Raw genomic sequence first — 24,273 nt, 5'->3', positions numbered from 1 at the left:
TGAATCTGGCTCCCTTTGGATCTACTGGGCTATAGTTGAGATACAATATGCATATTTCTTATATCTAATTACAGTTCTATTTTTTGTTTATAATTTTATGCCGTTTCATCCTCCATCCATTCATGTTCAGCATCTACACTTAGTATGATGAGGAAAAAAGTCACAGATGTTGTTGTGATTGGTTGACCATCCATTGACATGGATGATGATCTAACAGTACCCATTTTTTGTTGATGTGATTTTCATACTTTTTATTCACAATCACTGTAGGATTTTCTATGTTGTTTCTATATTGTTTTTGCAATATGCTTTGATCTGTTTGAAGAACATCTTCAGAACATAAGGAACAAAGCTAAAATCTATTCAAATATTAAAATACTAAATAATAACACTAATACCAAAATTCCGGATGTGGACATTAATGGCTGAAGTTGAAATGGAAAACGATATTTTGCATATTTCTTTCATTTCATTTGAATAACACATTTAATTTCATAAATGTTTTCCTTATTAAGCAACAGAGTAGGTCAACTGAATGGGAACCTTCCAGAGAACAAGAACAATCTCAGTCTTAATGGTTGCATCTGGGACACTTGGAGAAAGTTGGCGGTGGGGGGAGGGGGGAGGGGGGTTGGGTCTTTGTTTAAGTGATTGTTAGTGCATGTGTGTGTGTTGGGGGCTGTTTTAGGAGAGCTGAGCGTGTTATGGGGGGAGCTGAAGACCGCTAAGGAGGGGGAGTCCCCTTTCCCAGGCGTACACAAAGACTCTCACAACAGCAGCATTGTGAGGAGAGACAGTTTGTCTGGATCAACACCTACGAGCAGAGGCCCAAAGATACATTCGAGTGTAACATGGGCTCAATGTCTCAGCCACGCTTTATGCTCACAGCTCAGCCACAGTCGGGTGGGTTTTTTGGACATGATGATGATTTTTCTATTCAGTCTCCAACACCAGGCATGCGCAGTGTTAGTAATAATTACAGCCAAGCAAAGCCCATAGTTATTACCATTCTACTATTATTGTTGCTATTACTACTGTTACTAAAGGGGTTCTTCTGTTGTTACAACAATTGATACTTCATATCATAACAATAGCAGAACCCTTTTGGGGCTAAACAGACCCCTTTTCAAAGAGGTTCTATACAGAACCATCAATCTGAAGAACGCTTTCATAATTCAAAGAACCCTTTACCTGTTCTGTATAGATCTATTTTCTTTGCTAAAGAAACATCTTTTTTAAGAGTGTAGAAGTGCTAAAACCTTAAAAATTGCAAATTTATCTACATTTTCCTTGAGAATAATTGCGTTAATGTAACTAGCAACTGTTTTTGATCAACATTATATGTGTTAATATGAATATGAATGGGTACTATTCGTTTTTCGGTCAGCGAATAACTATTCAAAACGTCATCACTTTAGGCCAAGCAGAATACGTTCTGTGCCGTTATCACATCCTTCCTTACTGTCATTTTTTATTCATAAAGGCACAATGTAAATTTCACCCTCAAGGTACAAGAGTGGTTTTAAGGTTCAACTGTGTACACGAGAGGGTGTGTGGAGTCAATTCAACTTAAAAATATGGAACTGCAGTAGATTATGGTACAATTATGTTGCCTAACTGAAGGTACTGAAGACAAGCCCCTGAGGGGTTTTCTGGGAGTGTACTAATATTGTCAGGTATGAATGGGTTAGATTTTAACTCTAGAAAACATAAAAGGAGACCCATCACTTCATTCGGAATGGCTGAGTTGCAAGAGAGCTGCGGCTGTTTGCCAAACATTCCCATACCTTTTAATGGTCGCAGCTCAAGTTGAGTTATGTTATTGTAGGAAACTCTCACTAGATCATTTCACACTCTGCTGACAAAAACCAGCCTACACACTGCATTAGAAAAGCAGCTCCTCTGCCAGGTAGATGTGAGCAAAGGCCTCCACCAGCTTATCTGATTAAACTCAAGTGTGAAGCGAACACTTTGTTCTCACAGGTCTAATTTGTCACTCAGGACAAAAATAAAGGTTTTGTTAGTGGTGTGCTTTGTGATATCTTTCTAGCTTGATCGTGAAAATCAAGCAGCATCCACTGCAGAGATTTCAGATTTTGTTTTTCTTAACATCTTACAGACTGTGTGCTGGTTCAGAATATCAGAATATCTGAAGCTTCACTGGGTCTTAACGTTTTACTGCCTTTCTCTCATTACAAACGGCTTATTCACTTTTTGCAGAACACTGAACACTGTTCTTCACCTCTTATCACATATATAGCATATATACACACTGACCAGGCACAACATTGTGGCCACCCCCTTGTTTCTATGCTCATTGTCCATTTTATCAGCTCCACTTACTGTATAGGTGCACTTTGTAGTTCTACAGTTACAGACTGTAGTCCATCTGTTTCTCTGATACTTTGTTAGCCCCCTTTCACCCTGTTCTTCAGTGATCAGGACCCCACGGACCCTCACAGAGCTGGTACTATTTGTGTGGTAGATCATTCTCAGCTCTGCAGTAACACTGACATGGTGGTGGTGTTAGTGTGTGTTGTGCTGGTATGAACGGATCAGACACAGCAGTGCCTGGAGTTTTTAAACACTGTCCAATCTATTAGACACTCCTACCTTGTCGGTCCACCATGTAGATGTAAAGTCAGAGACGACAGCTCATCTGCTGCTGCAGTTTGTGTTGGTCGTCCTCTAGTCCTTCATCGGTGATCACAAGACGCTTTGGCTGATTTTGTGGTTAGATGTGTCTGCTGTGCCTGATCCACTCAGACCAGGGCGACACACTAACACTCCACCACATCAGTGTTACTGCAGTGCTCACAGCTGCCAACATCCTTAAAGTGAACATTACAACCCCAACAACCTCTTACTGATAGGCTGACACACACCACTCCTCAAGCCGTCATCACGAGTTCTGTTGAAACATTCGAAGTGAATGCTGCTCTAAGAAGCTGGCACGTGCTAATGTAACCTCAACCTTCCAGGCATTCGAACACTGTGCCAACAAATAAAAATAGTTACACATGAACCCCATTGAGTATGAATAAATGCTTGCATTCCACGCCAAAAATATGCTGAAACAAAGCACAAACTGTGTGTTGCTCCTTTAATATATTTCACATTAGAGATTTACATTGAAGCTGTGAAAACATTTTAATACCGTATGTACACACATATCCTCTCCTGTACAGCTTTATAGGGTTCATTTTAGTTCTAGTTTACAGGCTCTGGATTTGGCTCCTAGCTTTCTGGGAGTTTATAATTAAAAAAAAACTGTCAGGCTGTGCTACACGTGTAAGGCTCAGTACAACACTGCATCTTACAGTCATTTTAGATAGAAATTCATAAATAAGCACGCATTCAATTAAATATCTGCCTTTGGCAATAAAAATGAAATTCATAGCAATATGAAAATTACATTTAAAAACATACACACACACACACACACACCCCTTCTAAGCCATTTCTCCTTCCGGGCCACAGAGGGTGCTGGAGCCTATCCCAGCTGTCACTGGGCGGAAGGCAGGATCATTTAAATACAGAAAGACAAAATGGTAACATCTAAAAGTCTGCCATTTTAAATGTGTTAAGCTCATTTCAGAGTGGAAAATACAAGTCTTTAAGAAATGCAGTATGACTCCTCTGCACCACCTTCAAGCACGGCAAGTAGCCTTCAGTAACTGACCACCTGCACGCTGCAGGATTTCTGCTTCACAATAACCAGAGCTTAACAGCACCATTGAATAGAGCAGCTATAGCAAACGTACTGATGTATACGTTTATATTTAAATTATTTTTAAAATAATAAATCTCGCACACACCGTCTCTAACCATAAAGGAGCAGCAACCTTAAACGCTGCCATTTGCTCATGGTAGATGTTTGACAAAGCCCTAAAAATGTCTATGTAGGACTAAAATACCTGTAAACATTGCCTTAAGTCCTTAATGAAAGGCACATCGGACTGCTATTTTGTGAGATCAAACGCGCTCACTTCACCTGACCACTGTTTTCTGAATCGTATAGCACCACAGCTCGGCCTGTGCAGCTCTTCCCAACACTGACGTACACACTTAAGCAAAGCTTATTAAGCCCAGTTTAAAGCTTCTGCTGAAAGTTCTGCATACAAGTTCATGTCTCCTTGGGGAATGAGGCTGGCTGGGGATTTCTTAAACCTGTAGTGTTGTCAGAAAGGCTCTGATGGGCTGTGACTGCCAGATCATGTAGATAGGAGAAGAGGACAGGCCAGCAGATGGTTATCCTTCTAAGCCTCTGAGACGTTAGCGGGCTTCTCTGTGCTTTTGGGTGGAGTCAGCAGGCCTCCAACAGGCACTGGAGATAACCGGTCCAAGTTCTCCTGCTGTCGCTGATGAGCGTCGTTCTGGGGATAGACAAATGAATATTAGTATTTGGCAGATCTGTATGAGGCAGGTTAGGGCATGCTGTGTCTGAGTATTTGAATGCTGCTGCTACACCTACACCAAACTGTATCAGAATTATGACTTGTGCTTAATAGCCATTTGCCTCTTATGTAGCACTTTATTTGTTGTTATTTAAATAGGCAACCAATTTTTTAATTTAAGGATTTACAACAGCACGACCCATTAAGGAGTAAATTGTATTTTTAATTCGAATATTTTTGAAATATATCCATATTTAGTTTATGAAAAAATGTTCTAAAGTGTTTATGTAGCCAACATAGTGTAAAATTCAGGGGTTAAATACATAAATAAATATAACTCAGCCTTTAATTACCAACTCATGATCATGAAAAACAGGGTGAATATAAAATAATCATATGATAAAACCAGCACTCACCAACATGGCCAGATAGTCTACATGTGTCTGAATGTTGTGTCGGTCCTCTACTGCCACCTTCTTGAAGTCCTTCAGCCTGGGCCTTCCACACTCACTCACTGTCCTCATGAAGGGGGTCATCCAGCGCACACAACTGGATATACTTTCCCATGTCAGCCCTGAAACAAAATGGCATACATAAGCATTCATTTCTAGTGAACCTCAAACAATATTTCTTTATTTCACACGGTCCAGTTAATGAGCCAAAAATTAGTACCATTACGCATGATCACTATTCAGTGGAAGGTCTTTAGTATTGTAGAAGACACAATTCTGTGTGCCAGTCTGATCAACACTAATAAACACATACGCTTAACTGAAGAACAAGGACTGTAAAGGTAAACTGTAGTTTTAAAGAAATGGTTCAGCAAAAAAATCTAATTTTTACAATTTTCCACTTACGCCAGAAGTACTCAAATCAGCCAAGACATGTTTGGTGTCCAACTTTAGCTTTTTTAATTTAGCTCTGGAGCTACAAGTCTAATGCTGTTGGCAAACACTAGAAGTCATCAGTCACCCAAATCCTTTATTTAAATACCTCTGCAAATCTTCTCCAAACTCGCACGAACCACACACAGCCTTTTAGTTTGGCAACGCTGCCTTATCAATGTGGTTTTGGACAGTATGACATTCTGAACCTGAAAAGGTGACCAAAACCTCACCGTGTGGCTGAAGCATGTGGGCGGCCATTTTAGACAACCCTCCCATCTTAAATCACGTCTTCCATTTGAAAATTCAAGATTAAATACTTCATTATAAAGTGAATGACAGAAACAACATATTTTGTAGTATATTTCTGTGTAACATGTTTACGCAGAGGGGAGGCAGAACTCAGCACGCCGCTTGTTTTCTAAAATGGCTACCCACTGCATTCAACTAGATGGCGCAGTTTTGTTCGTTTTTATAGCTCAAAGTAAGTCACGCTGTGCCCTAAACCACATTGGCCAGTCTGTGACCATAATAACTGTACAATATTAGCCTGAGGGCTGGTTGGAAGAACTTCTAGGGGTGTATTTATGAGAATGTTTCGTGTGATAATTGACTTCTAGTGTAAGCGCTAAACTACAAAAGCAAAATTTGGACACCAAACACTTTGGGCTGATCAACTGCATCTGGGTTAAATCAAAAACTAACTGTGATTATTTGCCGAACCCTTATTTTAATAGAATTCTGTTCAGAAATAAAGTACATGAAAAAGAACCATTACAAATTCAGTTATACCCTTACCTGATACTCGCTGCACAGTTTCAAAGGAGGTAAAGTGACAAAATGCAGCAGCAGCCAGAACCCCATACTGGTAATCTAATGAGTTAATGTCCAGTATACAAAGATCCAGCAACTGTAAAGAGAGAAATTCATTAACGTTAATAGTAGCAACTAAACACACATAGACAATCACATATACCTATACAGTACTGTGTGAAAGTCTTAGGCCCCCCAAGACACATTTTCAAAATCTATTTATTTGTATAGTTTGTTTACATACATACATTTGGTTTGTTTAAGCAACTCCTGGTTTGACCAATCAGTGCTTCAGTAAATTGCGCTCATGGTGTAACTGAGGATATTAACAAGTCTCTGTGGTGGCTGTGAAGGTGTCAAGGAAAAGTATGGACCCAAGAAATTCTGGTTACTTTTGATTGTTTTTATGTTTATTTGAATTATGAATATGACTTTATTCTAATGTATATTGGGATAAACTCACTGCTGAGGTCAATTGTTTACAAATTTGCTTATATGCCTAAAACTTTTGCACAGTACTATATACATAGAGAAATAATATATATATATATATATATAATATGCATACCACGCTTACCTGGGTAATCTGTATGTAGGTTTCCTGAGAAAACTGAGGGACAAGGAAATTTGGGCTTTCCTTTAAGGAATCAACTTGAGCATAAAGTTTCAACCAAGAGATGACTGTTTCTGGACAAAGCTGCCAGTTTAGTGCCTTCAGCATAACAAGCTCCATTTCAAGGATTTCATCCTCATCGCAGGCACCATCTGTGACGTAGGCAAACTCTTGAAGCTTCGGTGGGTAGATTTCCTGTTTTAAAAACACAGGGCCAAGTTAGAAATCACACAAACTACAAAACCCACTACACAGGCAACCAAGTTCCACTTCATTACCTCCATTTTGGATGCGATGAACAGTGAGGTAATGCCAATGAGCTGCAGCTTGTTCTTGCCAATGTCTTCCTGAGTCAGCATGAAGCGATCGAAGAAGTCCTGAGCCAGATAAAAGGTCTCACGATGAAGTGTATACACTTCACTCACCTAGACACAGAGAGGAATTTAACATGTCACAAGCCGTTCAGTTAGTCCATCTGCACACTTAACGTAGGCGGGTATCAGCTTAGGACAAACATAGGCCACACACCTCTAAAAGCCAGTCAAGCAGAATAGCCCTCATCTTGGGTTGCAGGTTGGGGTGTTGCTGTATGAAGCCTTTGTCATGTACATACTTCAGTTCCTTGTTTAGCATCTTTATCCACACATCATCAGAACTGGCCCAACTGCGGAGACAGCATGCAACATTAATGCTATTTAAAAAGGAACAAATTCAATAAACACAAAATATATAGAGAAACAAGTAATCACAACAGGAAGCTCCACAGCCTCACGCAATTCTAACCGCATGAACATTCAGTCTCTACTGAATCTTACCTGAGACAAGGCAGGGGAGATGGCTTGATGAACAGATTCTTAAATCGGAAGTGTTTAAAACCAGACAGGTTACATGTCTCATCTAGCTCCTTGTGAGGAGTCTCAACAAGGCCACAGGGTCCAAGGTCACCTTCTACCCATCGATTCTACAAGAACACAGAAAGTACATGTTAATTAAGAGTTATAACGCCACTTACAAAGTATTGTACACTAACCACTAAGAATGTACAATTGGAATTAACTGATTTTCCCTCAAAACAAAATTGGCAATCTAAAAATGTATTATTATTTTGACTGATCTTTGGTGTAAATAACATGAGGCAGGTTAGTGCCCTTGCACTATATTTCAGTGCTGCTGCTACACTTGGCATGAGTAATAAGTAATAAATGCTACGTTATAGCACAGTTATACACTTATTACTCAATGACTTATTATATTAACTAGCCATTTGCAACCTACTTACTTTAATTTGATTCATATTATTCAAAAAGGCAACAGATTTTTCATTTATTTTCATTTCAGGACTTTAAATTCAGTTTCTTAAACCACAGATAAATATTTGTGCATTGGAACTTTGGCTAATGCTAAGTACGGGCTCACACACTGAGACTTTCAGGTTTTTAAAGTGGCCGTAAAAACTCATGATTATCCCTACTAAAATAAATGAATGACTAAAATATAATAATAATAAGACAATACTATAACATGCACCTCAATTACATTGTTTCATATCATAAAAATATAATTTTGTAACAGACTGATTACAAAAAATATTTGTAAACAACTACTGTAGAGCAGCTACACAGTAATAAGTAATGTGACATAAAGTGCAATCGAGTATATTTTTGCTATATTGACCATCATCTGTACACCCACCCATCCATAGTCACACACACACAAACATATATATATATATATATATATATATATATATATATATAGTACTGTGCAAAAGTTTTAGGCATCTAAGCAAATTTGTAAATAATTGACCTCAGCAGTGAGTTTATCCCAAAACACAGAATAAATTCATAATTCAAATAAACATAAAAACAATCAAAAGTAACCAGAATTTCTTGGGACCATATTTTTCCTTGACACCTTCACAGCCACCACAGAGACTTGTTAATATCCTCAGTTACACCATGAGCGCAATTTACTGAAGCACTGATTGGTCAAACCAGGAGCTGCTTTTTAACTACATGTAATACTGTAATACTGGGCTTCCTCGAGGAGAGGTTTGAAAACTGTTAAACAAACACAATAACATCCAGAAAATCACTATTTTTTATATAATAGTTTTATTACATATTTATTATAAATTTATTTTAATATAATAAAATCATTTAATAGTCCATACATTTTGTTTATTCAAATGTTAACACTTTTCTCAGCAAATAAACACAAACACAAATAAATAGATTTTGAAAATGTGTCTTGGGTTGCTAAGACTTTCTCACAGTACTGTATATATATATATATATATATACACACACACATACATATATATATATATACACGAATGTATACGTGTGTGTGTGTGTGTGTGTGTGTGGGCCAGCAGAGTTCACACTCCTCAGGCCAGCTCTTCTCCCGCCAGCTGAACAAAGCTAGATTTCGCGGGCTGAGTGGGAGGCGCTACAGTGACGCTGCTCCGCCTCTGCGTCATCACGCACAGATAATTAACCCACTGCCCCCGTTAAAAACACTTCTTTATTACTTTATAAACAAACTTTATTCATATCGCAACCGCGGGTCATTACTGAGAGCATCGCGGTCGTTTCTGTTCCGGAGTCTCTCCAATATACCAAGACCTGTGTGTCTGTAAACACCTCTCACTCACCTGGATCTCATAACTCTGCTTCTTGGCTGTTCCTGGCGTTTTCCTCTTGCATGTCTGAGACGGGAGTACAGTCAGTTATAATGCAGCACACAGCATGAGGAGTTATGCATGTATTCAATGTATGGAACAGCTCTTGTGGTGACTAATCAAGTCCGCTACCTCAGCTTTTCTTTTCCTTGGACATTTGATGCCCTGGTCTGCAGCGTTTTCATCCCTTTCTTGGAGTGTATTACGACAACTGTGCAAAAGAAAACAGTGATGTTTATAAGAATAATAGGCCACCGAGCTGCCTTTTAAACAGACGGTTTAACAAGACTTAGCGACCGCTTCTCACCTGCGTCTGGACATTTTTCCAATGGCAAATACTGGCAGAAACTCCTGGCTGAAACTCCTGAAAATGAGGCAACAGTAATGTTAGTTTCACGACTAAATATTTTTAGACATTTTATTCAAATTGAGCGAGAAAATAAGCACAAAAAACAAAACCAAACCCTTTCACAGCAGGCTAAGGGCTACCAGCTAACCTAGCTAAGTAGGTTAACTAGGCGAACAGGTCAGACACGACTGGCCCAGGCGGGTCGAATAAAGACCGATATTCGGGCTAGTTTAAATCAAATAAACAGCAAATGTACTAAACAGTGACCCTGTTCGTTGGTCTTCTGCATAACCAGTGTACTATCGTGTAGTTAAAGGGCTATTACACCGCAGTTTTCTTTAACCGGGCGAGTTTGTGAAAGTGGAGTCCCCGCCAATTTATCTGAAGCGGGAGGACCGACTGGGCGACCCGCCTCGAACACAAAGACAACAAAAGAGCCCGTACCTGCTGACTTAAGCTCCCTGCAGTCAACACACTAACCACCTAAAGCCTGCACACTTTTATTTATCTAAAAAATCTGCCTATTTTATTCCTCCGCCGTTTGTTCTCCTCTCTTCCTCACAATAAGGGCTCGGCTAACGAGCTAGCCGTTCACACAGTCCACTGCCACGTAAAAGTTACCTGACTGCCCCGAGACTGCGAGCTGACTAACACGACGGAAACTGAACTCTCTCTTAATCTGACCCAGTCAGAGGCGAATCTGGTTAATATAAATCTGAGCAGACACATGTTTACTACAGCCACAGCTGCAGAACTGGCTGTCCGGCCAGCCCGCTAACCTAGCTAACCCTGACCTAGCTACAATCCCCAAACCTGACTTCGCTCCCCAAACAACCAACACACAACACACAAACGGCTTGTTCCCGAATTCCTGCAATCATTTAGTTAAAATATCAGACTCAGCTGAATCCAGGAGACGCTGCAGCTACTCACCAGCTGGAGGGATGAATGAACAGACATCAGCTGGCGCCGGCGCCAACCTTTATAAAGCAGGAGGGGCTCCGACACCGCGCATGCGCGGCGGTCCCGGCGGCCGTAGAGCCGCGACAAATTCAAAATACACCGCCGCTGTATTTTACACGTCCGACTAATCACATTAAACAGGCGGTGTGAGGGACAAAGCAGCCGCCTTCGGGCAGGTTTACCGTGATTTTACATTATTTCTCCACAGGCCGAGCCTGAAACCCCGCTTGCCGCTCTCTGTGCGCGGAGAGACTTTGTTTGGCGATTTTATTTAAAAAGAGCGCTTTCCTGATTTCCCGGTCAAACCGATCTGGCGCGCAAGGACCAAACACACGAAGTCCGCTCACTTCCGTCAGAGAAAAGACGAGTTTTAAAGTATTTTACAGCTTTTTTGGGGGACTGACTGACACTTCCTGGTGTGAGCGCGGGCAGGAGGAGGAGCCCCAGGCTCTGTCTGGCCAATGAGAGCCGACCAGACAGAAACAACGTGCTCCAGCTCGAAAAGTGTAAACAAACCCGCCGGAGAGGCGCTGTCAGACGAGGGAGGCCCGTCAACACAGCCGCTCGGCGGAGAGGATTTGAGTGGATATTGTGGCTTTATTCAGTTTGTGACACGTTTCAACAGAAAGTGGAGCCCGTGTTTGCAGGAGCGCTGCGGACTGAAGGGCGCGCTAGAGGACCCGCACACCCGTAAAGGACCAGGAGCGGTCAAACACACTGACAACACCCAGTGGTGCATTCACAGTATATCACGGAGACAGATGATATTCACATTGCATTAATAGAGTTAATGAGACCACGCTGACAAAAAAAAAAAATCAGATACCATTAAACGCCTGCTGGTTCCTAGTGGTGTCCAACAGTCAGTCATGGCAGGTAATAACAGATGTTCTGTGGCTGATTCCAGATTCATTTGATGGTTTCCTAATAGGATCTGAAGGTGTCCTGCGGGAAACTAGTGGTCTCTAAAGGCAACCGTTAAACTAGTTCCCATAAAAAGCAAAACCATTAAGTTTTAATCCAAATGGTTCTAGTGTTAATGGTAATGGTACTGTCTGCTTAAAAAATATCTTACAAACCTGATACTGCTTGTTTTGATTGGACTGTTTTGTTCAGATTTCTTCTCTTAAATTGGCAATGAAATGGAAACCTTACACATTATGGCAAACATTAATCAGACTGAAAGGAACTGTTTATTTTTGGGAGGATCTTAAATACTATTTATGTATTTATTGTGAATTTCAAAACATTCTGAAAACCCAGCAAATTACTGACACAGCAGTTAACTGTCAGATCTAGGTCCCGTCTCACTAAACAGGATTTTTCACTTAGCCAGCTAAATTTAGACAAAGTAGTTCGTAGTGATTTGATGGGAAATGGTGTAGAGAAACTTAGTGACTTACTGATCTTATTTACTATCCAAAACCACCAGTGGATCTTTACGTGTCTAGCGATGACGATGCTGATAAAACAGTAGTGAGTCAGAAAAAAAAAATATCATCTGGAACCAGTCTGCCCATTCTCCTCTGACCTCTCACATCAACAAGGCATTTTCGTCCACACAACTGCCGCTCACTGGATATTTTCTCCTTTTTGGACCGTTCTCTGTAAACCCTAGAGATGGTTGTGAGTGAAAATCCCAGCAGTTTCTGAGATACTCAGACCAGCCCGTCTGGCACCAACAACCACGCCACGTTCAAAGTCACTGAAATCCCCTTTCTTCCCCCATTCTGATGCTCAGTCTGCACTTCAGCAAGTTGTCTTGACCACCTCTACAGGCCTAAATGCACTGAGTTGTGGCCATGTGATTGGCTGATTAGCTATTTGTGTTAACAAGCAATTGAGGTGTACCTAATAAAATGGCTGGTGAGTGTATATATAAACTCAGAAGACTCATGTAGGTTCACTGGTGGTTTTGGAAAGTAAATAAAATGTCTATATTTGTGTCATAGAGACTGTGACCCCTGATTCCAATCACCACTACTGTAACAAATAGTGACAAATGAGTGGTCTGCATGCCCAACCCGCTCCTGCTGCAAGTCATCAGCTCTTAGCTTGTTGTATATCTCACATAAAGAACGAGACATTACAAATGTAACAACTGAGCAAACCCTTCATGAGGTTTCCATCATCAGCCACATGATCAACTCCAATAAATCATGCTACCTGAAAACAAAGAACATAAAGCAGTTATTAGGCCAAAAAAGCTGCCACAGTGGCTTTAGAGACCATGTTGATTTGTGGCATTCATTTCATTTCATCACACAGCTGCACATTTGCACAGGTACTCCCCTGATACAGTGACACAAACAGCGTCCATCACAGCTCTGCTGAAAAAAGGAAAACAGCTGGTCTAAGCGAGTTCATGCTGGACTGTTGTTGGTTTAGCTGGTTTCCCAGCATGGTCATGCTGGTTGACCAGCATACCAACATCCAAAACACAGTGGTTTTGCTGGTTATCATGCTGGTCTACACTGGTTTTCTAGCAGGGAAGGTAATCATTAACAAAAATGTCTGTAGTATGTTGTCAGAAAAAAAGGTACTGTATAAGGACATTTTTGTAAACCAAGGTACCAACAATGTAAATATACCCTCAAAGGTGCAGTACTGGTTTCAAGGCTCAATTGTGTATTGTAAATGAGCTTTAGATACACCACAGTCAGCTTCCCAGGAGAAAAGGACCTAATTGTACATTTTTCTAAAAGTTTCAAACAGATCAGTGAAGTAAAAAACCTGGTCAAGACAGAGAAAATGGACTCAACGTAACTTCAAATTATCTATAATTGCAAACGAATGTGGTACAACTGTGTTCCCTAACTAACAGTCCTGAAAATGTAAATTTAGCACTTTATTTCTAAGTGTACATCAGGTGTGTTGTGTCATGTGTATGTATTAAGATGGATTGATTTTAGTTGAAATGTCTCATGTATGCATCATGGCAATGTAATTGTGTATGTGTGTATTAGAAGCGAGAGGGGGTACGCAGCAGGAAGTTTAATGTCTGATGGGGTATGAGACTAAAAGGTTTGGGATGCTATCATCATGTCCGAGAACACACTTCTTACACACATTTTAATGCACAATTACTGTTTATTTGTTGAATTTTACATACGGAGGGAAATGCCATATTTAAATGCGCACTCCATAGAGCATGCATAGCTTTTCATTTAGAAATTCAACAGAACATGTCTTTTGACTGGGGGTGCCCAAATTTTGGCAGATGTCTTTTAGAACAGCTTAAAAAAAAAAAAAAAAAAAGACAACATTGTAGAAGTATGTCAATACCAAGGTAGACAATATATCGCTCTACAATGAGAAGTAGAAGGGTCCAATTTAGCCAACGATTTTGGAAAAATAAATGAATAAAATATGTTGTATGACTGTAAGAAATGAATTTTTTATTTGAAAATTTGAGTTCATGCATTTCCCAGAACTGCAAGCTTACAAATAGGACAGAAGTGTGTTTTTCCACTACGGTGCCTGAGAACGATTTAGCTCAGGGACAACGGGGATCTAATGCTCAATGGAAAAAAGACGCTTATGCACCATGTTAAAATCTGTACGAAAACATTTATTGAAAAACAAATGCACATAAATTATACTGACAAGGGACTGTTTTGAGCACAACTGAAACTGATATTACTTACACAAAAAGAGAGAGAGAGAGAGAAATTGGTGTACATTTTGTATGAGTCCAAAATGTAAGAATGGAGAACAAAATGTTGCTAAAAACACCTACGCCTTTGGCAAAGTGCTGCATTATTCCAGTAAACTAAAAACGAATGAAAGCATAGTTGAACACTCCGCCACGCAAACTATCCTTAGCACGTGAACACAGAAAGAACATTTGCTACATTAGCATGTAAAACGTACAGAGCGAGTGGCTCACAGAGACAAGTTTATTCCCCTGTGCATAGTCATTTGCTGTCCCTTTGTCCCTTTGGACAGGTTTTCAAGTTCGTGATTGATGCATTGTCGCACTGTTTAACCTGGAAGGCACAAGATCCTCAAGACAATTCAAGGCAAAACAAAATCCCTGTTTTTAAACATTAAAAGTCAGGCTACTGATGAAAAAGAGAAAAGCTGCTCTTCCAGACAGAGACACGTGGGGAAATGGGGAAACGGCTGCATCACTCAGTCCCTTTAACTGCAGAAACAATGCATTGTCTGTTATATTTTCTAGAAATAAAACCAAAAAGAGTAAAACGAGCAGTAACAGGGGTGAGGGAGACTCAAATCACGCAGAACAACGTGTCTACGTCCCATGTCTGTCCGCAGAAACACCGTATGTCTTATAAGCCATACGGTGACGAATCAAGACCAGACTCACGTTCACAAGAGATCATGAATATTCCTTTGAGTCAAGTCTGCACTTCATATCTAGCAGTCAATTCATTTGTCTCAGCAGTCGTCAGAAATTCACAATGCCAGATTTGCCAGATCAGAGAACACGTTTAAGAAAAAAAAACAACAAAAAAACCCCAAACAAACAAAAAAACAACATTTCAAACATTACTAGACTGACATTTCTGCTACACGGAGTTTAAATATGAACTTCACCAAATATGACATCTTCATGTAACTAATCAAGCATACAATGAAACCATGGAACGATCACTATAGTGTGAAGAAATCAAGACATTTCTGAAAAAGAAGACTAACAGTTTTACTCCATGTTTGCAGGTCTTAACAGTCAATCAAGAAAAGTGTTTTCACAGTCCTAAGACAAGCGAGCATTGAATTTTGCTTAAAATGATCATTAATTACAAACATTTCCACAAGGCAATGAACATAATGTCAAATTTAGAGGTTCTCCAGTATATACAAAGATAATTAACACATTTGTCAAGTAATCTGCATTTTAGTAAAGAGTACAGGTGAACTGATAAGACCCTGAGAAGTGTACTGCAGATACAGAGCGAACAATGATTTTAAAAATATATATATATATGTATTACAATAAAACTAGGCTTTAGTTTAGTTTTTATACATCCGTTTCAAGACTACCACTACACAGTCATACAACAACTGCACACTATTATAAGAAAAACAATTCTACTAACTCACATACCGTACACTGCAGATAGCAACTTCATACTGATATGGAATATTATCAATATGTTTTTTCCTTTTAAAAATATTTTAATTTTCTTTAAAATATAATTTTACACATTGTGGAATCTACTCCTAAAACAAGGCTTTTAGTGACAATACACCTAATAAAAGAGACAAAGTAGGCCACTTCACTCTTATCCAGAGAGGTGTTGCTGATTATTTAATCACTACTGTGATAAAAAAAAAAAACAAAAAGAAAAAGAAATATGGCTTTACAGAAAGACATTAGATGTTCTCCATGTTACAGGATGCAAAATAAATGCACTTCTCAGTCACACCATATGGAACTGTGGATGTTGAAGAAAGTACACACAAACACCTTGGAACATTATCCACTGCAGGATTCGGGACAATTACAATACAATGCCATCCAGGAAGGAGCCACAGAGCTGAATGGCGCCCGATTTGGACATGCGCTCAAGCAGACCGGTTCCTGCGTTGAAGTAAAGTGACCTATGCTACTGATTCATCCTGTGGAAAAAGGCGTGATTACCAGTGGAGGTGGGCTACTACAAGGAGCTGTTTGGAGGAGCACAGTGGGGACGGCCTCAGTAGTTGTACTGCCTCTGCCCGGGCTGGTGAACGTGGCCTGTGGCGGCTTTAGCCTGCCTGGCTCCCCCGTCACGGAGCAGGTTAAGGCGGCGGAGGGCATTGCGGGACAGCTGTTGGCGGTCTACGTTGTCGCGGATTCTCTGAGCCAGGCGGCTGTTTTTGGCCTGGTCCAGGAAGCCGGCATGGGCGGCAGCGAGAGTGGCTGCATAGCAGTCAGTGGGATGACTCGGCCTACGCTGAACTTCAGTCCTGCAGAAAGGTGGACGAAACACAACTTAGACCACAACTGTTTTAAAGCGATGGTACAGACACTCGATCACTCAACAATGTTTATGCTGTTTTAGCTACGCAGTTTCCATGTTAACCTGGTAGAAATGAGCTTCCGTGACTTTTTAGGTACATTAACCACATAGCTCCGGTGGAAAACTACACAAGCAAACTACATTCACATTTTATTTCCATCAGGCTGAATAAAAGAATTAAAAGCTACCTGAGGATGGTGGGCTCGCAGGAGTTGTCCTTGGTGGGCCGGTGGCGGGAGCTGTGGACAGCATACACAGACATGCTGGGGTGCTCGATCAGCAGGTTCTCCAGAGGACTGGTCTCCAGCAGCACTGGAGCCCGGCCTCCTGCAGTGAAGCAGGGTGGCGGGGTGATGAACCAGCTCTCCTCCAGATCACACGCTTCATCAAGCCTCAGGAAGCCCCCATCCTCAGGATCTGTGTCTGCTGCCGAGTCCAGAGAGGAGCAGGAAGAGCAGCGCAGAGGGCAGTCTGGGCCAGCCACGTCCTCCGAGCAGACCTCCACCAGCCCATCCCCGCAGGCACTGGAGCAAGCCTCCGCTACGAAAACATACAGACAGGGGTCAGCATTTACATTCCCCTACAATAATCTTATGGAAAAAAGACCTCACAATGATTCAGTTCGATCACATTACGTTAAAAAAACAAATGACAGAAGAAACTATTTCAACAGCAGGAGAATAAAGAAAATAAAACAAAGCACTGACCTTTTAGGATTCTTACAATTAAAAACAGGCTGAGATTTTTTGCTTGGACTAAATATGCACACACTTTATTGAACGTTACTAGAATTGGTCATATTCGGTTTTAATCTCTTAAAATCGATGCAGTCATATCACCACCTTCAGGCTGACACATCAGGTCATTTTAAAATCAATTCCTAGTTTTTAATCCTATAGGAGAACATGAGAAATAAAAATATGTATATAAAAGTCAAATATAATAGGGAATAGTTACTACCACAAAGGAAAGGAAAAAATGCTCAAGAGGAAAAATCATTGATTTTGTTATCAACAAAATCAATGACTGGTTTGTATCAGCAAAAACTAGCAGAGAAATCTATTTTCATAGTTCAGTGCTATTTTTACTCCCTGAGGTTCTTGGCAGCTCATCAAATATGGTGTAAACAATACGGAGTCTGCATGGTGTATTACACAAAACAATCGCTAGGTGGCACTGCAGCACATAGTGGATTTAAGACCAGCCAGCAACACAAAGCCCCAGCAAGTTTCCATGGCAATCTTACCCCAAGGCTACAAAGGATATTCAAAAGGAGGGTGACCATTAACACATTAATCAAAGACTAAAGTTTGATCCCTGTCCACAAACAAAAACAATGTCTCCACAAACCTTTGATATATGAATATAACCAGCCAAAGAATTAAGATATTTCTATTCTGAGCTATAAATGTTGCGATACTCTTTACGGATAGAGGAAATAAAGCTCTTGAGCGTACTGCAAATAATGTGAGTAAACAAATTATGTCTTGGATTTCACGGTCACGAGGGTCAGATGCTCTCCCATTAGAGAGCCCACCTTCAGCAGGTTTTCTCTGAAACAATTACAGCTAAAAGTCTACAATGACACACAAACCACTGACTTTCTTTCGCTGTGCACCATTAACACATTTCACCTAATAATTTTACAGAAAGCAGCTTATTTCATACTCTTAAAGAACGAATACGAACATGAAAGCATTCCTTGGACAGATGCCAGATGCTTTTGCTCCTTTTAGAACCTTAAAATGAAGGGTCCTTTAAAAGAAGATGTGCAAGTGTGAAGACCCTTTATAATCAAATGGTTAAGATAAATTAATAAATAGTGAATAAAGTAAATAAAGTGATTCAGAGTGGTTTGATATGAAATATTCTCCAGAGAAAAGAAAGTTGTTCACAGTGGTGGTAACAGGAACCAGACGTCTGAAGAGTTGAACGCCTCTTAAAGCCACTTCATTTAAAGCCATTTACACTAAATGCTAGGAATACACAACAGTTTTAAGATAAGATCTTGGCCTACGGTGTATTTTTAAAAAAATCAATTCAAGGCAAAAAGGAAAATGTATTTTAGTGGTAAAACCAAAAAAAACCTCAAGAGACATGTTTACTGGTTGCTCTGGATAATAACTAAAATGGCTGTATTCGCATAGCAGACATTGTGACTGCTGGTTTCCATAAACACTGTCAAGGACTCTGTGTCAGTTAGCTTCTTTACAAGGCACGATCACATCAAAAGCATTCTGAATGACTTTATTTACATTAAAACCACTGAATTATGCAGAAAAGCTGAAAAGTACAGGAATTCCCCCTTCCCACCCACAGTATATACTATACAGTTCAATACAAAACGAAAGATTTTTCTTATTTTAGAACCTTTATACAGCACGGCGGAAAATGCTGCAAATGCTTTGAACACAGCGTTTAAGCAAATGCAAACCTTTAAGTAAAACCATGCGCAAAACTATAACTGACTAAGATCCACTGCATAGCCTTGACCCACATTCACATCTGCAGCTACTGAATATTAAGGAATTCAAATGTGTTTACATCTACAACTTTTAAGGCCTACACAACCTTGTTTATCCAAAGCTGGGTGACTGCCTGCTTCCAGCTGGTTAAAAAGAAGGCCCTTAACCCTCTTACAGTGCTCTTTACTGTCCCCGAGAAGCCAATTAAACTCTTATTCACTCAACACCATGGACCAATTGGAGAACATCCTCTGTCCAAGTAAAAAGATCTCACAATGTTTTAGTTTTGCAGTCTGAAATATCTTGTATATTTTTCCTATCCTGCTGATCTGGCCATTAGCCACTGTCTGGTCCTCCAGGTGGCTCTAGACCTCTAGAGTTGTGGGCAGGAAAAGTTCTGCATTTGTGTCTCCCTGCACAGTTTGCTGTTATTAAGTTGAAAGGTAACCGAATGAGGGCTATATTTATTCTAACCCCTGCAGCAGACACTGTTGTGTGATATATTAAGAGGTTTTTGGCTGCAGGACTAATGCCCTGGTCACCCTCTGTGGCTCAAGCCCCCACCTCAGAGAACTGAACCGAGCCAGACAGATCTCCTTGCACCTGAAATATTCACACCCTGTATGATGCGAGACAGGGCTGTGCAGCCACTGTTCATATTCAGTTAGGGTTAGCTGGGGTCACTGCAAACCCCAGCAAGCCAGAAGCCATATAAAAAAGAACACTAAATATGAAAACCACATATTGTTTCACTTCAGGCATTGCGTTCAGGGTGCCGAGAAAGTCTGGGTACTGCTTTAAGTCTGAAAACTAGTTTCAGGTCTGAGAATCATTTTTAAAGTCTGTATTTATATTTTCAGACTGAAGGGTTGCCAAGTCAAGCTTTATAATAATGGGGTAAAAAATATTTAAGTGATTGTACTCTGGTCTGTCACCACTGCTAGAGGCATCACTGCATTACTCTGCAGTGCATTACACCACATTCAAGACCCTCACTTCTGAAGAAGACATCACATTAAAGTACAAAACTTACTTTAATGTAACACAAAGTATGCCCGGACTCTTCATTTTACCCGTAACCTATGAGTGATTAAAACTAGACCGGTCTTCTTTTGTTCACTGTTCTCTAAAGGTGTTACACACCACTTAAAAGGTGCCCATGACATATCTTATAGCATTTTAACACACATTAAAACAGTCACTTTCTGTTTAATTCAATGCAAATATATGGTTGTGAAAACCAACAACAGTGGAAAACAACTGCGTTCAGCTCAAATAATTTCAATCAGGTGATTTTGCAATACATGTAACAAGGTTTCACTCACCAAGGTAATCAACAAGGATCCACTCCTCGTCGTCTTCATTTTCATTAAAGTCCAGATCTGCAGGACATCCACTGGCCTCCTCCAAGGCGTCTCCAAACAGGATGCTGGTGAACCTCTGGAACATGGTGAGGCTGCTGGGAGAGGAGTGGGCCTGCTAGTGGCTGAGGAAGGAGCTCTTTGGTCATCAGCTGCTGAAGCCGCTAACAGAGGTCTCCGAAAAGGTGCTGAAGTGCATTAGTTTCTTCTTCTCGTGTGAAGAACACCACTAACAAAGGTCAGTCATAATGTTCACAGGTGCAAAATTAAAGGATCTGTGGACAAAATAAGAGAGGAATCTATCATTATTTACCCAAATTTCAGATAAGAGACAAAGGCATAAAAACATGACAGAAACAACCGTTATTAACAAAAGAACCCATCAACAAATCCAGATTACTCTATGCAGGAGGTCACAGTCTCAGTAGCAACATTTGCTCATTATTTGCAGAAGCATTACACATTTTTAAGTATGTGTTTTGAAAACTGGTTTTAATGCTATGTGGTAAGGAATCTCAAAACTGCACAAGCAAGATTGTCTAGATGATTCATTTCAGCCATAAACCTTATGCTTACCCTCATAAAATGCCAAAAGGCTGCCAACTAGTTCTGATTGACAGTCCCTGCCCAACAGAGTACTGCCTGTAGGGTCATCTATCCTAGGTAATGATACACCACTTCAGAGGAAGCTGATACCAATGACAACTGCTCTTTGTGTTGATTGCTCTGTTCAGAACTGAGTCATGAGGAACCTCTTATCTGTTGTTTTGCATGTTACAACAACAGAACAGCTGGGCAATGAAACACTGAGAGCTTCCCCTCAACCAGCTGTGTCTTTATCTGACAGGCAGTCGATTCACAATCTCTTGCACCTGCTCAGCATAGCTTGCTTTGTCTGTGTAGGAGTGTGTGGGGCTCTGTGGGGTCACCCACAGCACAGAGCCCAGAAGAAGAGGATTACTCACAAATCCTCATACAGACTGGTAGTTTTTTTCAGAAGGTTCTGACATGAGTCAGCTGTATTAAACAAGTCAAATTACAGAGATATGCAGCATTTAGGCCAAAAAAATGCTGCTGTGATGTCATATAGGACATTGTGTCATAGAATATTTAAAATGAGTAAAAATGAAATAAATAATATGTAATATGTTTCCTTTAAGGTAAATGCATCCTGTCTTGTCAATGTTTACAAGTTAAACTTGGTGTATTCTAAAAGAAAAAAAAAAAACAACGCAGTTCACAGTAGAGGTGTGTGATGTGGCAAAATTATTGTGCAACAAAACATCAAGACTTTTTTCAAATCTAATCTGTTACTGTAATACAGTTGAAAACTATTGTGATATTAAATGTAATCAGTTTCACACAGTGCTAAAATGAAGGCATGCTTGAGGAAAGTCCTCTACTTTCTTACAAGCTTATTGACTGGCCAAACCTGGACACCAATAAAACTGGCCTCGCCAATAAAAGCGGAATTTCCACAGTATGAGGTCGAAGTCATGAATTCAAACACTGGACCGGACTAACTGAACCAACACTGAGCAGTATCGGACTAACAGAGCCAACACTGAGCAGTATCGGACTAACTGAGCCAACACTGAGCAGTATCGGACTAACTGAGCCAACACTGAGCCGTACCGGACTAACTGAGCTAACACTGAGCCGTACCGGACTAACTGAGCTAACACTGAGCAGTACCGGACTAACTGAGCTAACACTGAGCCGTATCGGACTAACTGAGCTAACACTGAGCAGTATCGGACTAACTGAGCTAACACTGAGCCGTACCGGACTAACTGAGCTAACACTGAGCCGTACCGGACTAACTGAGCTAACACTGAGCCGTATCGGACTAACTGAGCTAACACTGAGCCGTACCGGACTAACTGAGCTAACACTGAGCCGTACCGGACTAACTGAGCTAACACTGAGCCGTACCGGACTAACTGAGCTAACACTGAGCCGTACCGGACTAACTGAGCTAACACTGAGCAGTACCGGACTAACTGAGCTAACACTGAGCCGTACCGGACTAACTGAGCTAACACTGAGCCGTACCGGACTAACTGAGCTAACACTGAGCCGTACCGGACTAACTGAGCTAACACTGAGCCGTACCGGACTAACTGAGCTAACACTGAGCCGTACCAGACTAACTGAGCTAACACTGAGCCGTACCGGACTAACAGCGTCAGGAACAAAGATGACCGGCATCTTAAGCAAACTTACTGAAACACACGGTTCCCAATGAGACATAGTTGTAATTCACCGGCAGCTCCCGCTGCATCTGTATGTTTAGTACATGGTTTAGGCGAATCTAATCCTCTGAGATGGTGTAGCTTCGGCCTGCCTTAAACAGCTAACCTAATGTTGTCGATGCCTACATAAGCAGTGGGGGAGGGCTGAGTAACTCTACACCCACCCACAGCAGGGCGGACGACCACAGCAGCAGGCCAACTGAGCCAAACCTAACCCCTAAGACCGATATCATCGGTCAGCTCACCCAGCGAAGCACAGCAGTAAACATAGTAAACAGGGAGGTCAGGAAGGTCAAGCCCTCCAAAAACATGCTAAGTATGAAAAAAATCATATTTTTACATTTCTCCAACCCTGCGCTTTTAAAGCGTTTGAAGCAAACAAAAGTTTAGGCAAGACAACATAAGAATCCCTATCGACGCAATGTTTAACAGCTTGCACATATGAGTGGTTAATATGAGCATTTTAGAAGATAAAACCCGAAACAGACTCAGTTCAAAGGCGCTGCTAACGGCTGCTGCGCTAAACGACGAACAAAGAAAGACTCACCTGCGGCGAAGTACTGTAAACAGGAAGAGCGTAAAGCCTTCAAAAACCCCGCAGGTCCCTTGGCAGTTGAGGTAGAATGTGTTACACGATATAAAAATATATAAATACAGCTACTGTGTGGAAAAACTGAGTTTCTGGACCCTCAGAGTCGGAGCTCTCAGCGGCGTCTCTCCTGCAGCGGCGGCGGCTCCTCCGAGTGCGAAGCGAAGCGCTCTCTTTGTTATTGTTGTGGAAAATGAACAGCTGATCGCCGGCGACGTCACTTCGCCCAGCCTATGGGAGGGACTCGTTTAAAATTCACCAGCCAATCAGGAGCGGCGCTCCGCTCTGACTGACTGTCACCAACGCACGTGATCAAACAAAGCGAGACATGACCGGGCAACGCGCCTCAGCTACACGGGCCGGAGCGGAGTGAGGCGAGCCGGCAGGAGCTGGACCCTTAGCAGCGGCGGGGCTTCTAGTGCCCACTGTGTGTACTTGGTTTTCAGGTTCTGAGGTCGTGCAGAAAGTCGTTCTACAGCACGTCCTTCTGTCAGTAGGTCCAAACTGCTCCATTACAGGAGTGGATTACTGGACGGGTCATTGGGGCCAGGGCTTAGGGGCCAAAGAACACAAGGCTCGATGTGACTCAGATCCTTAGGATAATCCACAGACTGTAGCAACACAAACGAGTGTGAATATGCACAAATGACTAAATAGATGAAATAAATGAAGAAATCTTATCTGCTGAGGCAGGTTTTCTGTCTTCCCTTATCTGACTCAGGTTGTTGTCAGTCAGCTGAGGTGTTGGTGTCTAGATTACTACTACCACTCTGACTCGGTTTGGCTTGAAAGAAATTCAAATCATACACAAAAACTGTTGCAATGTAGACCCAATATAGTATTACACATTAATAAGGATAAAATAAAAAGCACATTTCCAGTGTTGCTCAAAATGAGCATAATCTCACTTTTTCAATTGATATTTTTATTAT

General features: G+C 41.0%; 2 protein-coding genes across 2 annotated transcripts; both read right to left on the bottom strand.

The window, feature by feature from the left end:
* Window positions 1-3,104: 3,104 nt before the first annotated feature.
* On the bottom strand, window positions 3,105-10,714 carry ccne2 (cyclin E2). The gene is made up of 11 exons (XM_017714356.2): window positions 10,673-10,714; window positions 9,698-9,754; window positions 9,523-9,601; window positions 9,364-9,417; window positions 7,523-7,668; window positions 7,236-7,371; window positions 6,986-7,132; window positions 6,672-6,902; window positions 6,080-6,191; window positions 4,814-4,971; window positions 3,105-4,376 (listed from the first exon to the last, which is right to left on the bottom strand). Exons 2-11 carry the CDS (start codon window positions 9,709-9,711, stop codon window positions 4,260-4,262), a joined length of 1,194 nt encoding a protein of 397 aa, XP_017569845.1. The 5' UTR covers window positions 9,712-9,754; window positions 10,673-10,714; the 3' UTR covers window positions 3,105-4,259.
* A 3,538-nt stretch (window positions 10,715-14,252) lies between these two features.
* Window positions 14,253-23,513, bottom strand: tp53inp1 (tumor protein p53 inducible nuclear protein 1). Its single transcript, XM_017714385.2, has 4 exons — window positions 23,300-23,513; window positions 20,462-20,772; window positions 16,860-17,211; window positions 14,253-16,618 (listed from the first exon to the last, which is right to left on the bottom strand). Exons 2-4 carry the CDS (start codon window positions 20,583-20,585, stop codon window positions 16,366-16,368), a joined length of 729 nt encoding a protein of 242 aa, XP_017569874.1. The 5' UTR covers window positions 20,586-20,772; window positions 23,300-23,513; the 3' UTR covers window positions 14,253-16,365.
* Window positions 23,514-24,273: the final 760 nt, after the last annotated feature.

Source organism: Pygocentrus nattereri, chromosome 3 (genome assembly GCF_015220715.1).
Source record: "Pygocentrus nattereri isolate fPygNat1 chromosome 3, fPygNat1.pri, whole genome shotgun sequence".
NCBI classification, from domain to species: domain Eukaryota; kingdom Metazoa; phylum Chordata; class Actinopteri; order Characiformes; family Serrasalmidae; genus Pygocentrus; species Pygocentrus nattereri.
The sequence above is the reverse complement of the archived record's forward strand: the minus strand, read 5'-3'. Positions and strand labels throughout refer to the sequence as shown.

What these genes read in the sequence shown, in the direction of transcription:
- ccne2 (XM_017714356.2), bottom strand. An exon ending in TCTCCCCTGCCTTGTCTCAG is followed by an intron (nt 7,372 to 7,522) that starts GTAAGATTCAGT and finishes CTGTCTCCGCAG; the next exon opens with TTGGGCCAGTTCTGATGATG. An exon ending in TGCTTGACTGGCTTTTAGAG is followed by an intron (nt 7,133 to 7,235) that starts GTGTGTGGCCTA and finishes CTCTGTGTCTAG; the next exon opens with GTGAGTGAAGTGTATACACT.
- tp53inp1 (XM_017714385.2), bottom strand. Translation starts at nt 20,585, where the DNA reads ATGTTCCAGAGGTTCACCAGCATCCTGTTTGGAGACGCCTTGGAGGAG. An exon ending in GATCCTTGTTGATTACCTTG is followed by an intron (nt 17,212 to 20,461) that starts GTGAGTGAAACC and finishes ATGTTTTCGTAG; the next exon opens with CGGAGGCTTGCTCCAGTGCC. An exon ending in TGCGAGCCCACCATCCTCAG is followed by an intron (nt 16,619 to 16,859) that starts GTAGCTTTTAAT and finishes ACCTTTCTGCAG; the next exon opens with GACTGAAGTTCAGCGTAGGC.